Source organism: Podarcis gaigeae (genome assembly GCF_964106915.1).
Source record: "Podarcis gaigeae genome assembly, chromosome: 5".
NCBI lineage: Eukaryota > Metazoa > Chordata > Lepidosauria > Squamata > Lacertidae > Podarcis > Podarcis gaigeae.
Window position 1 is genome coordinate 56,292,327 of NC_139681.1, and position 12,574 is coordinate 56,304,900.

The following is a 12,574-nucleotide window of genomic DNA, read 5'->3' on the forward strand; positions in this document are numbered from 1 at the left end:
TTATATAAAGAAATGATAGAGTGCCAACACTACAGCTTTTTTCTGGAGTAGTATAGCTCAGAAAAAGGAGCAGCAAATGCACAAGATCAAAGGGACATTGCTAATACTAACAGTATACCAAGAGAGAGACTGTGACTGTTGAGAAGAAAAATAGAGACTGTAAACCTTGACAATTGGCTTCATTTCTCTCTCACCCACATCTTGTAGGATATAGGATAATCCCAGTAATTATGTATTGCAAAAAATCATTGTGCCATTTCAGAGGGAAATGGGCCCCTGGTGTTATAGTGCTAGGAAACCTGATAAATCAAGACTGCCTTTGAAATTATGAACAAGGGACCTTAGCTAATCAAAAACCACAAAAATATTAATCATCCCAGAGCATGTGTGTGAGTGGGTTTAGAACTCAGCACTAAAAAGGCAGCTATTTTAGAACCACAATTCTATTTTTTCACCATGAAAGTGATCTAAAAACCTACCGCTAGTGCTGGTCAAGGTTTTTGACTACTGCTGGCCCAAGACATTTTACTGCTTGAAGTGGTGCCCAAGTGTGCACACCCTCCTACCAGTGAGGACAAACGGTTTAAAAAATCTGGCTACACCATTCAAACACTGATTCCTGCTTTGATCTAGGGATGGGTGAGAATCCTGCCCACCCAGTTCATATTTGAAGCAAAGGCTACCAAATTCATACTTTCTGAAATAACACAAGGAATGAAACAGTGCCATGCTTCCAAATTCTCACTTCTCCAAATTTTGCAATGCAGTTCTCCTGCCAAAAATGCTTACCAAAAAATGCATATTTTGAAGAAAATTGCTTGTAAAAATGTGTATATTTTGGATCTCTTTTGGTCGAATTTTACCTTTGCTCTTCCCCTGAGTTGAGTGAGTTCAGAGAAGTCTGGGGTAGCACCTATGCAATCAATGGGTAGCACCTATGGCATTGGGTAGCACCTATGCAATCAATGGGTGTGAAGCAAGCTTAAACTTGTAGTGTAATGTCATGAATCCATGAAACCCCAGCTATGTTAAAAGCATTTAAATGATTTGTGCAATGAGCATTATTTTGCAACTTGCAGACATTTCTACTATGAATATTTCAAAATAATAATGACTCCCCTTTTTGTTGTTCCTCACTGTGCTTTTTAAACTTCTCCAGTTCTGTTTGTCTTTATTTACATTCTATAAAAAGATACCCTCAACGAAAACTTCACAATGGGAGAAATTTAAATTTGATCTGATGCAAGATGTATCTCAAAGACTGGACTGCAGGCGGTCCAGGCTGCTTTATGGGGCAGGTCCTTTGTGAGGTAAATATTCTGTCTCTTGTGCAAAAGTTCACAGATTGAAGGGATAAACAAGGCAAAGCAGAACCAGATGGGGGATATGATTCTTAAGCAATATCTATTTTGTCCTTTAACTTTCCAGGAAAAAGCCAGCAATAAACATCAGTGTTGCATATCCCAGTCTGGATGACCTTTTCTGGGGAAGGTCATGTGGTTTTAATTGATTGTTCCTGCCCTCTGAAGCCTCCTGTTTTGTTATTCCATAGTCACTGCTTTCCCCATGAGGCATGGGTCTTTTCCTGGTGCTGCACTGCCATATATTATATCCTAATGCACTGATGAACTCATCAAACTCAAGGTTCATCTTTCATCAGGGAAAGTTGAATAATTTCAAAGGCAAAGCATTCAGGACAAAAAAGTAGCTTCACACACACATATTATCCCATTCAATGGATTTGCATGTCATCCTCCTGACTCCATCACCAATTATTCATTCATTTTGTGCCTGTTTGGACCCTTCTTTATGTCCTCTTTTGGGTCCTTGTGAATTTATTTCCCCTTGTTCCTGGCCCTGATGGTTGTCCTTTCTGTCACTCTGATTTTACCAGGCTAAGGAAGAGAGCAGTGACAGGAGCAAGGACAAACAGCATCAGCTTCCACTTACTTATCTTTCCCATTCCCTCTAACTGATAGTATGGATTGGGTCCAGAGAAAGAGGGTAAGCAAATGGGGAGTGGTAACAGCAGGAAGGAGGGGAATACATCCTGCCCAGAGATGGCACTGATAGACGAAGGATAGAATTAGGCCACATTCACACTGTACAGTGGTACCTTGGGTTAAGAACTTAATATGTTCTGGAGGTCCGTTCTTAACCTAAAACTGTTCTTAACCTGAGGTACCACTTTAGCTAATGGGGCCTCCCACTGCCGCTGTGCTGCCACCCCACGATTTCTGTTCTCATCCTGAAGCAAAGTTCTTAACCCGAGGTACTATTTCTGGGTTAGCGGAGTCTGTAACCTGAAGCCTCTGTAACCTGAAGCATCTGTAACCTGAGGTACCACTGTACATTTAAAGTATAGTGATACCACTTTAAACAATCACGGCTTCCCCCAAAGAATTCTGGGAACTGTAGTTTGTTAAGGGTGCTAAGAGTTGCTAGGGGACCTGTATTCTCCTCACAGAGCTACAATTTCAGAGTGACTTGACAGTCTATTTGCAGGGAACTGTAAATTGTCTAAAGTAGCATCATAGTGGTTTAAATGTGTGGTGTGAATGTGGCAGTTCTCTGAAATGGGCCAACCAACAGTACTGATGGGCTGTCAGCGTGGTGAAAGAAAGAAAGAAAGAAAGAAAGAAAGAAAGAAAGAAAGAAAGAAAGTCTCTGGAATTGGGATGTGGCAAGTCCCTCATTGTGCAAATATACAATGGTACCTCAGAAATCAAACGGAATCCATTCGGGAAATCCATTTGACTTCCAAAACGTTCAGAAACCAAGGTGCAGCTTCCAAATGGAAGCCGTGGAAGCCCCATCGGACATTCAGTTTCCAAAGAACGTTCGCAAACTGGAATGCTTACTTCTGGGTTTGTGGCGTTCGGGAGCCAAAATGGACGAGTACCAAGACATTTGTGATCCAAGGTATGACTGTATTGGGATTTGCAAGCTGAGAAGCACTTATGCCATATATAATGGGTATAGGTATTAGTCCATTGAAGAATGGGAAGTCTTCCTGAGTAAACATGTGTAGAACTAGACTGTAGCTTCTTCTAATACCATCACAGTATTGCTTCAAGTCTGTGCAGCCCCTTCTCCTCAACACAGGGCCCTTCTTTCTGTCTACTCTGCTTGAACAGAGAGAATTTCAGAAATTTTGGCCTTCCTCAAGCCCTGTTTTTGCTGGAGGCAAGGAATTTTGGGCTCTTGTACTTAATATACCATCACAATGAGAGGCATTCTAAGTCTATGGAAAAAGTTGACCCAGATTGTGAAGGAACAGATTCATGTTGAAGAGGGCTCCACAATGCAACGATTTAGCTTAGTAAATGAATAGGATACTAATTACTTTTATTTCATTGGTTTATTTGTCTCGCGAAAGAGGGAAAGGGGTCAGAATGCTAGAAACATTACAAACGTCTCAATTTTAACAATTTCAGAGCTCCAGAAGGAAGGGGATAAGTAGTCAGGGGTTGTGTCCCCAAAGAGAAGCATTGGTACCACTGGGTATTCTGCTCCCAGTATTGTTTACACCCCTACATTGTATTCTATTCTCTCTTTAGTTCCCCCCAATCACCTATGAATGGTCAGTAGCTTCAAGAGGTGGGCAACAGGTCTTAATCATTATTTAAATGTTTTAAATTCCTATTTGTATGTTTTCATGAAATGCCTTTATTGTCATTTATGACTTTGGAGAGCTGCTTCACTTAAAGTAGAGGTGGGGAACCTGTGGCCTTCCAGATGTTGAACTCCAACTTCCATAATCCTGACCGTTGGTCATTCTGGCTGGGGCTACTAGAAGTTGGGAGTCCAGCAGCATCTGGGGGAACACCAGGTTGTTATTCATTTCTAGTAGGGAAAAGATTGTACTAATAGATGGGCAATTTATTGAAATGGCTATTGGAAAATGTGCATTTTCTCACGTTTATGGCTGAAATCCTATGCACATCTACTTGAGAGTTAGTTCCCATTGAACTTACTGGGATTTACTTCTAAGTAAGCATGCATATGATTGAGGTGATGGTGGGAAAATCCTGCTTTGGAAATGCAAGAGCTTCTCCTTTAACAGCTATTTGTGTGAATATACAAGTTAATAAAATATTTTCTAGAAATATAAAAACCTTGTCAGCCCCATAATCAAAAGAACCAATCCAAGTGAGAAAACAGCATTTACCGTATTTTTCGCCCCATAGGACGCACTTTTTCCCCTCCAAAAATGAAGGGGAAATGTGTGTGCGTCCTATGGGGCGAATGCAGGCTTTCGCTGAAGCCTGGAGAGCAAGAGGCATCGGTGCGCACCGACCCCTCTCGCTCTCCAGGCTTCAGGAAGCTGTCCGCAAGCCTTGCGCGCCCGGCAGGAGCTCCCGCCAGGCGCGCAAGGCTTGGGGTGGCAGCCTGTTGCCCGAAGCACGCGGAGCCCTCCGGAGGGCTCCCCGTGCTTCGGGCGAGTGTTTGCAAGCCTTGCGCGCCCGGCAGGAGCTCCCGCCAGGCGCGCGAGGCTTGGGGTGGCATCTGTTGCCCGAAGCACAGGGAGCCCTCCGGAGGGCTCCCCGTGCTTCGGGCGAGTGTCTGCAAGCCTTGCGCACCCGGCAGGAGGGCTCCCCGTGCTTCGGGCGAGTGTCTGCAAGCCTTGCGCGCCCGGCAGGAGCTCCCGCCGGGCGCGCGAGGCTTGGGGCGGCAGCCTGCCGCCCGAAGCACGCGGAGCCCTCCGGAGGGTGCCCCGTGCTTCGGGCAGGCGTGTGCAAGGCTTGGGGCGGCAGCCGCAGCTGGAGGGGGGAAATAATTTTTTTTTATTCATTCCCCACCCCAAAAAACGAGGTGCGTTTGAGGAGATAACATGGGCCGGTGCGTCCTATAGGACGAAAAATACGGTATTCTCCTTATGTGAAAGAAGCCAGGCATTTCTACTGTTCTTTTGCACAGACAAGTGTTAGGCAGAGATAACTAGAAGAAGCTGCAGGGGTATGCAGATGGCAAACTGCTTTTTTGAAACCATAGTACTGCAAGCGTCACACAGTATCGCTTAATGAAGCAAATGCGGTATCCTTGCTAGGAGTAGCCGGCATGCTTGTGCCTCTGTGCTGGATGAAAACGATAAAGGGTTAAGCCAGTAACGGCTCTATCTGAAGCTTGATTTAAAGAAGGGAGAATTGATATGCTCTCCCCCTCCCTTGAGTGGATGGTCGGCTCTTTCTAGTGGATCACATGGGCTTGTTAGGCTCTGCTGCAGAAGCACCAGCTGCTGCTGATCAAGGGAGGGTGCATCACCGGCTGGGTGTGTGTGTCAATGCCTTGTGGTCCCAGGCTCCAGTTTAAAAGAGGGGAAGCCCACAACGTGCTTCTGAGCAAGTGGGCTCTACCTTTTTTCTCCCCTGTGCTTCAAGACCTAACCATGTCTATCTGTTGTTGCCTTTTTTTCAGGGATTATGGATCCTCAAAAAGGAAATCAGGTAAGAAACCATGCTTGTTCCATATGTAGCATCATGTCTACAAAGCTCAAAATGTTTCTTAACAATTGCTCTTTTATTGCCTGCTGTGTGAAATGTTGGGGGTGTTTAATGGATTTCATTTAGCAGGAAAGGGAGTATTTAAAATATTTAGTAAATGAGTAGGCAAAATGTTGCTTGCACATTTTTGCTGTTGTATATTTCAGCAGAAAATGTGCCTCTCTCTGCCCTCTCTAGTCGATGGGGAAATGTTTTACAAATACTAAATGCAGAAAAAGCAGGCTTTCTGTCTTGCAGTTTGGCATTGCATTGGAAGCTATCTGAAGACCATCTAGTTTCATGTTCTTCTTGCTAAGGTAGAATCACTCTAACCTGACCCTGTCTCAATCCAGGGATTGTTTGTGGTTATTTCTGGAGGAATAGTAATGGTATAACTGAACTTGCAAGCTTAGTTTGTGCATGCACTGCCCATTCCCTCATGTGTATCACCACACTTCTCCATCCCTCCCTAGTCTAGTGCTCCTGAAGGGGTTCCTGTACCTTTAGCTGTATCTAAGGGGGGTGTTTTAGAGTAAATGCAGCTTATTGTGCCAGTGTAAAAAAACTTATACCTGCTAAAATGTCATCTTTCATACTACTATAAAAAGGCACAGGAACCCTGGCTGTATGTGTTCTGGCCTACCTCCCTCACATGGATTCAATCTTGACTCATCACCAGGTTTTCTTAATGGCTGCATTCTTACTAGCTGTTAGGGAAATTGCTGTGTGAGTGAGAGATTCATCAGACACAGATACCCTAAGATTAGGTTCTCTATAATCTTTATTGGCCTAAATTTCTAACTAGTAAGTTCTCCTAATCAGTCAAAAGTATAAATACAAGTTATACTCTGTTGTGTGCACTATGCAGTGCAGACATGGCTCAGAAATGAAATCAGGGCCAGCTCTACCATTAGGCAGAGGAAGGCAGTCCCTTCAGGTGACGAATTCTTCCTGAACCTCTGGGCATTCCCTTCCCTTGAAGATCAGAGCTGTGTGTGCTATGTAGCTTGTCATGTACTCCCTGAACTAGCCTGTTGCCCTCAGGTGCAGTGGATGATGTTATCTTGCTGCAGCTATTAAAGCAAAATTCCAGCTGCCAATTGAGGTGGTTTCTGTACATGGAAAGTGGAAGTACTATCTTGTCCTGTACCTCAGGCAGCAAAATGTATTGTGCAGGGCTGAATAAAAGTGCAGCTGTGGGGTCGGATGGGAGAATAGGTTCACAATGAAATCCTGTTAATGCCTACTCAGAAGGGAGCCTCATTAAATTAAATGAGACTTAGTCCCAAGTAGCAATATCCAGATGTTTTGGAGTGCAACTGCCCTCAGCACCAGTTGGCAACATCAATGGTCAGGGATGACTTTATATATTTATTTTTTCTACTTCTAGCCCTCTCTTCACTGAACGGTCTCGGGGCAGGCCATATCAAAATAGTACAATTAATTGAAAACCATAAGTTAAAGCTGCAGAACTAAAGAAAATAACGAGAACAGCGAAACAGGTGTGAAGCAAGACAGCACAAGGGAAAACATCCACTGTCTTAAAATCTTGGGTAAAGCGGGGCATCTTGATCTGATGCTGAAAACTATACAAGATGCACCTCAGAGGAGATAACATTTTACAACCTGGGGACCACCAGAGAAAAAGCCCCCATGCGCTACCAGCCCACAAACCACACAAGGAGGTGGTACTGCCAGCAGCACCCTCCCATTAGTCCAGGCAGGTGGATATGGGAGGAGTCGTCTTCAAATATTTGGGGCTCAAGTCACTTAGGATTTTGAATGCCAAAATCAACAATTTAAACTGGGCTTGGTAGTGAATTGGTACCAGAGCAGTTGCTTTAAGACCAGTATATTCTGAGTCCAGCCAGAAATGCCCACTTGGTGCAGCCAGTGTGGTGCAGTGGTTAAGAGCGGTAGTCTTCTAATCCTGGGTAACCGGGTTCGCGTCTCCGCTCCTCCACATGCAGCTGCTGGGTGACCCTGGGCTAGTCACACTTCTTTGAAGTCTCTCAGCCCCACTCACCTCACAGAGTGTTTGTTGTGGGGGAGGAAGGGAAAGGAGAATGTTAGCTGCTTTGAGACTCCTGAAGGGGAGTGAAAGGCAGGATATCAAATCCAAACTCTTCTTCTGCTTTATTCCTGCATTCTGCACAAGTTGCAGCTTCCCAGACTGTCTTCAAGGGCAGCCCTGAGAGTGCATGGCAATAGTCCAGTCTGGAAGTTACCAGAACATGGATCACTGTGGTGAAGCTACATCTGTCAAAAGGGTAGTAGCTGCTGAACAGCTAGAAACAGGCACTCCTAGTCAACAAGGCCACCTGGACCTCAAGCAACAGTGATGGATCAAGAAGTAGCCCCACGCTGTGCAACAGTTCCCGCCCCCCCCCCCAGGGAGTTAATTCAGAGTTGTATTCCAGCAGCATTGAGAGGGCACCATGTTGCCTATCCCAGGAAGAAATTGACCACAATACAGTGGTACCTTGGGTTACATATGCTTCAGGTTACATATGCTTCAGGTTACAAACTCCGCTAACACAGAAATAGTACCTCAGGTTAAGAACTTTGCTTCAGGATGAGAACAGAAATCGTGCTCTGGTGGCGCGGTGGCAGCAGGAGGCCCCATTAGCTAAAGTGGTGCTTCAGGTTAAGAACAGTTTTAGGTTAAGAATGGACCTCCAGAACGAATTAAGTACTTAACCCGAGGTACCACTGTATCTGTTTAGAAGGTACTTGGGCAGAATACTAGAAAAGACGATTCTCTGTTTTAGATGCTCATGCCGGTCAGTTACTGTGCTAGATGCATTAATGGTCTGACTTTTTACAAAACTCCCTCCCTCTGTGTGTGTGTGTGCATGTGTGTGTGCATGCACGCATGCATATTAAGGGGGGTGTAGAGGTATAGAGACCTCAATTAGAGCCTGGGCAAATAGCTCTTATTTGTCTTTGGGAATGACGTGCCCTAATGCTGTTGTGCTTATCTGGCACGTGACTCTTATTAATTCCATTGATGGGCTAGCTAAGCTGGAATGCTTGATTTTTGCAATTTAACTAAGTGGTATTCTAATAGATAGTTGGCATTTTGTCTATCTCCCCCTCCCCTTTCCTGGAAATCCTGATGATTTGAAAAAAGGCTCCTAGCCTGTAGCATGAAACCCAGAGGTAAATAGCATAAGAAACCATAGCAGTTGTCATTTCATTCATCTTTTATTAACCCTGCTGCGTAGATCAGGCTGAGACTATGACTCGTATGAATGAGCTGCATTTCATGCCTGAGTGTGTAGGTTTGAATCTGTCGATCACAGTCAGACTCAATGCCATATCAGTAAACCATAACAAGGTAAGGCATAGTACCTTTAATATTTCCCATTAAGAACTATCTCTAGATTAAGTCCAAAACATGTCCAAGTTCTCTTTCTCTCTAAATGTTCGCTTTTCCCAATCCACTATTCTTTGTACTTCTGTACTTTCTTTCCTAATCTTGCACAAATATTTTTGCTGCTATCAGTAAACCATACATTTTTTTCAATTTCTGATCTAGCACCTTCCATATATCCCAGTTAAATTCTAAGAGGATACAGCACCACATCTTAATATAAGTATTGTAAGCTTTTGTGGAACCAGACCTTTCCATCAAATATGCAGCGTTACATTGCCAGCATTCAGCTTTCTCCTCCAGATAAATCGTTTTAATTCTCTATGGCGTCATGTACTATCTTGCTATTACTTTAAAAGATTTCCACGTGGTGAATTATGTCTATATTGCTCCCACATGGATTCTCATACTACCTCCAGAATATCTTCATTTAAATCTGCAACCCACTTACTTATCACAATATTTATTATTTGTTATTTATATCTATCAATATATTATGTATATTCTAACCTTGAAGCAGCTTCCTTGCCATTTCTCAATATTCCTGGTTTGCTCCCCCCCCCCCCCGGAAGAAAAGACTTCCTGCTCCTTTTTTACAAAATCCACCAAATTATGCTTCATCTAGTTATAACATAATGGGATTTTGGACAGGCTCTCCCACTGTGACTGGCAAATTATTTTGGCCCCAAGTCCTTGACCATATGGGATGCAGGTGGCGCTGTGGGTTAAAGCCTCAGCGCCTAGGACTTGCCGATCAAAAGGTCGGCGGTTCGAATCCCTGCGGCGGGGTGCGCTCCCGCTGCTCGGTCCCAGCGCCTGCCAACCTAGCAGTTCGAAAGCACCTCCGGGTGCAAGTAGATAAATAGGGACCGCTTACCAGCGGGAAGGTAAACGGCGTTTCCGTGTGCGGCTCTGGCTCACCAGAGCAGCGATGTCACGCTGGCCACGTGACCCGGAAGTGTCTCCGGACAGCGCTGGCCCCTGGCCTCTTGAGTGAGATGGGCGCACAACCCCAGAGTCTGTCAAGACTGGCCCGTACGGGCAGGGGTACCTTTACCTTTTTACCTTGACCATATACTCCACTTTGAGAACAACACTATATCTTCTGGCAAGCCGCCTTCTCTTCTTAGGGCTGGGAAAACCCAGAGCAGAACAAGCCAGACCTGCTTCTGTAGATCTGCTTCTTCAAAACAGGCCTTCAAAAAGTTGGCATAAAGAGAAAATGGACATGAGCTGTTAATGCTTTCAGCTCATGCCTTTGGAATAATAGTGCACCTTTTGTTCCCAGAACAGAGGTGGGGCATAGCATTCTTCTATTCATACTTTAAAGATGGTGATTCTGTACCCCCACCCCACAGATAAATGAGAATTAGAGTACAGTACTCTAATTGGTTCCCGAATGGCTTAGTCGTCGAGCAAATTGGCTTCTGAACACCGCAAACCCGGAAGTAAGTGTTCAAGTTTGCAAACATTTTTCGGAAGCTGAATGTCTTACGCGGCTTCTGCTTGAGTGCAGGAAGCTCCTGCAGCCAATTGGAAGCCATGCCATGGTTTTCATACGATTTCGGCAGTCGAACGGACTCCCAGAACGGATTAAGTTCGAGAACCAAGGTACTACTGTACTGGAGTAAAACATTGATTATACTCTGCAGTTCTAGTATTGATAATTTTCACTGAGCTTTAAAGCATTGTTTAAAAATTGACTGTGATCTGGCTGCAGATGTTTTATAACGTAATTATTTTTAATACAAGTGCTTTATAAAAACTGTAGAAAGCCGTTACTGTATTAAATGTGGCATTCCTCCCTTTCTATCATGTGAAATTATGATGGCTATGGCATATGTGTACAGTGCTGAGTTAATGCTTCTGCTACTAACCATGCAAACTATACACACATGTGAGCTGCATGTGTTGGATTTGATTGCACAATTCAAATTATTTTCAACTCAGAGGCACCCTCTTTTATTTCACTTTTAAAGTGTCTTTATAAATCCTCTTAAAATTAATGGTTCTGTACAGACATCTCATAAATTAGGCCAATTCTTTATCTCTTCCACCTCCGCCCCCCAAACAAAAACCCTCTGCAAAATACCATCTGTGCTTTAGAAACATAGTCTGCTCTGGACATAATCCCAGAGCATTTCCAATGCTGGAGCTTTGTAGCATGGTGACTCTGTGTGATTGTGCAGTGATAGCATCCTGTCCCACAGTTAGTGGTCACTAGTTGTTTCCTAGTAAATACAAGAACCTAGACGTTATCTAATAATTCTTTAACCAACTAAAATGGTTACTCTTGCTGTTACTGGCTCAATACGAGTCCCTTCTTTTCTCTTGCTCTCAGACTGACATTGGCGCAGTTGGGGACAGCTGTGTGTACTCGGAAGCCATCTCATAATTATAGATTATTGTGTGAGACTTGCTTCTAATGTTTGCTCAGTAGGGTGATTGTGTGCAAAGGACAAAGGTCCTCTACTTTGAATTACACTGTAGAAGAGAGAATTTGGCAGCTCCAATTTGTCATGCGTGGGTGGTTAAAAACTACCCACTGAAATTACTTTTCAAAGCTATAATAGTCTTGTCCTTCTCTCTTACCTGGTTTCATTTGGCTAGTTCTGGGATGCCAATGTGGTGCCTTCAGGTATTGTGGGCTACAGCTCCCATCATCCCTGACCATCAGTTGTGCTGGCTGGGCCTGAAGGAAGTTGTCACCCAAAACATCTGGAAGGCATCATTTTGGCTACCTGTCAGCTAAATGTTCAGCTAAACGTTTCAAAGGGAGAACAAAATTAAGCTATACACCCACCCACCCACCCACCCACCCACCCAGAGAGAGGCATGGTGGTACCAGGGAGATGTAATCCAGCATGTCTCTCTCCTGCCCTAAGGCAGGTATGGAGCATCTGTAATCCTCCAAATGGATTGCAACTCCCATCCACACATCCTTAATGTTGATTTGACAAGTATTTTCTGGAGGACCCATCTCTGTGTAGACTGAAGCAGGGGAGACATTCCCCAAGAGCAGAGCTGATGTAATTCCCATGGCTCCTGCCAGATCGGATTGTGTATGGACATAAATACAGCAGCTATTGTGTGCAAAGACTTGCTTGTTAAATTTGAAGCATGACACACTGTCTTCTATATGCAGCTTAGTGACGTCTCTAGTTTAAATATGTCCGTGCACTATGTGTTATGGGGACCATAGCACAGTAGTTTTCAACTTTCTTTAACTCATAACTTGCAGCATGAGATCCTTGTACCAGCTCAGACTATTTGTCCATCTAGCTCAGTATTGTGTATTCTGACTGGCAGCAGCCCTCCGTGTTCTCAGTAAAGATGTTTCTTATCGCCTGTTACTAGTTTCTATTAACTGAAGATGTCAGGGATTGAACCTGGGACCTTCTGTTTGCAAACCATGTGTTATGGCCCATTCTCATTTGGGATTTCTCCTCCTCCTAAACAAAAAAAGGAAAGGAAATGGTAGTTTCGCTAGTGTGACCTACCTGTTGGTCTCTTCTTGCTACATAAAAGCCGGTGCCATGGGGTGTAGTAAAATATTGGGGTTTTCTAAGAGAAAAGTAACATGTTAATATAGTACCTAATTTCTGCCAACATGCAAGATTCTGGCTTGCAGCAAAGGATGTGACGGCACTCTTTAAAGCTAAGTGTGCTCCCATATTATTCAGGATGTTCAGTGCATTAGCTCTGCCAGGCTGCC

At 44.1% G+C, this 12,574-nt stretch overlaps 1 protein-coding gene and 1 long non-coding RNA gene across 12 annotated transcripts in view; one reads left to right on the forward strand and one right to left on the reverse strand.

Annotated features, from left to right (window-relative positions):
* The window catches only part of LOC310845869, a 35,918-nt gene extending 34,628 nt beyond the window's left edge, over positions 1–1,290 (reverse strand). The window contains exon 1 of the long non-coding RNA XR_014565013.1: positions 1,116–1,290. This is a non-coding gene — a long non-coding RNA (uncharacterized lncRNA). The remainder of the gene's footprint in view (positions 1–1,115) is intronic.
* Positions 1–12,574, forward strand: part of SH3PXD2A (SH3 and PX domains 2A) — a 253,175-nt gene that overhangs the window by 141,661 nt on the left and 98,940 nt on the right. For 10 of the 11 annotated variants that reach the window (XM_083741558.1, XM_083741560.1, XM_083741552.1 and 7 more), the window contains one exon: positions 5,419–5,447. In XM_083741558.1, the coding sequence (XP_083597684.1) occupies positions 5,419–5,447 (29 nt within the window). Of the gene's footprint in view, positions 1–5,278; positions 5,448–12,574 lie in introns of those variants that run through there. The other variant, XM_083741565.1, reaches the window with a different exon arrangement.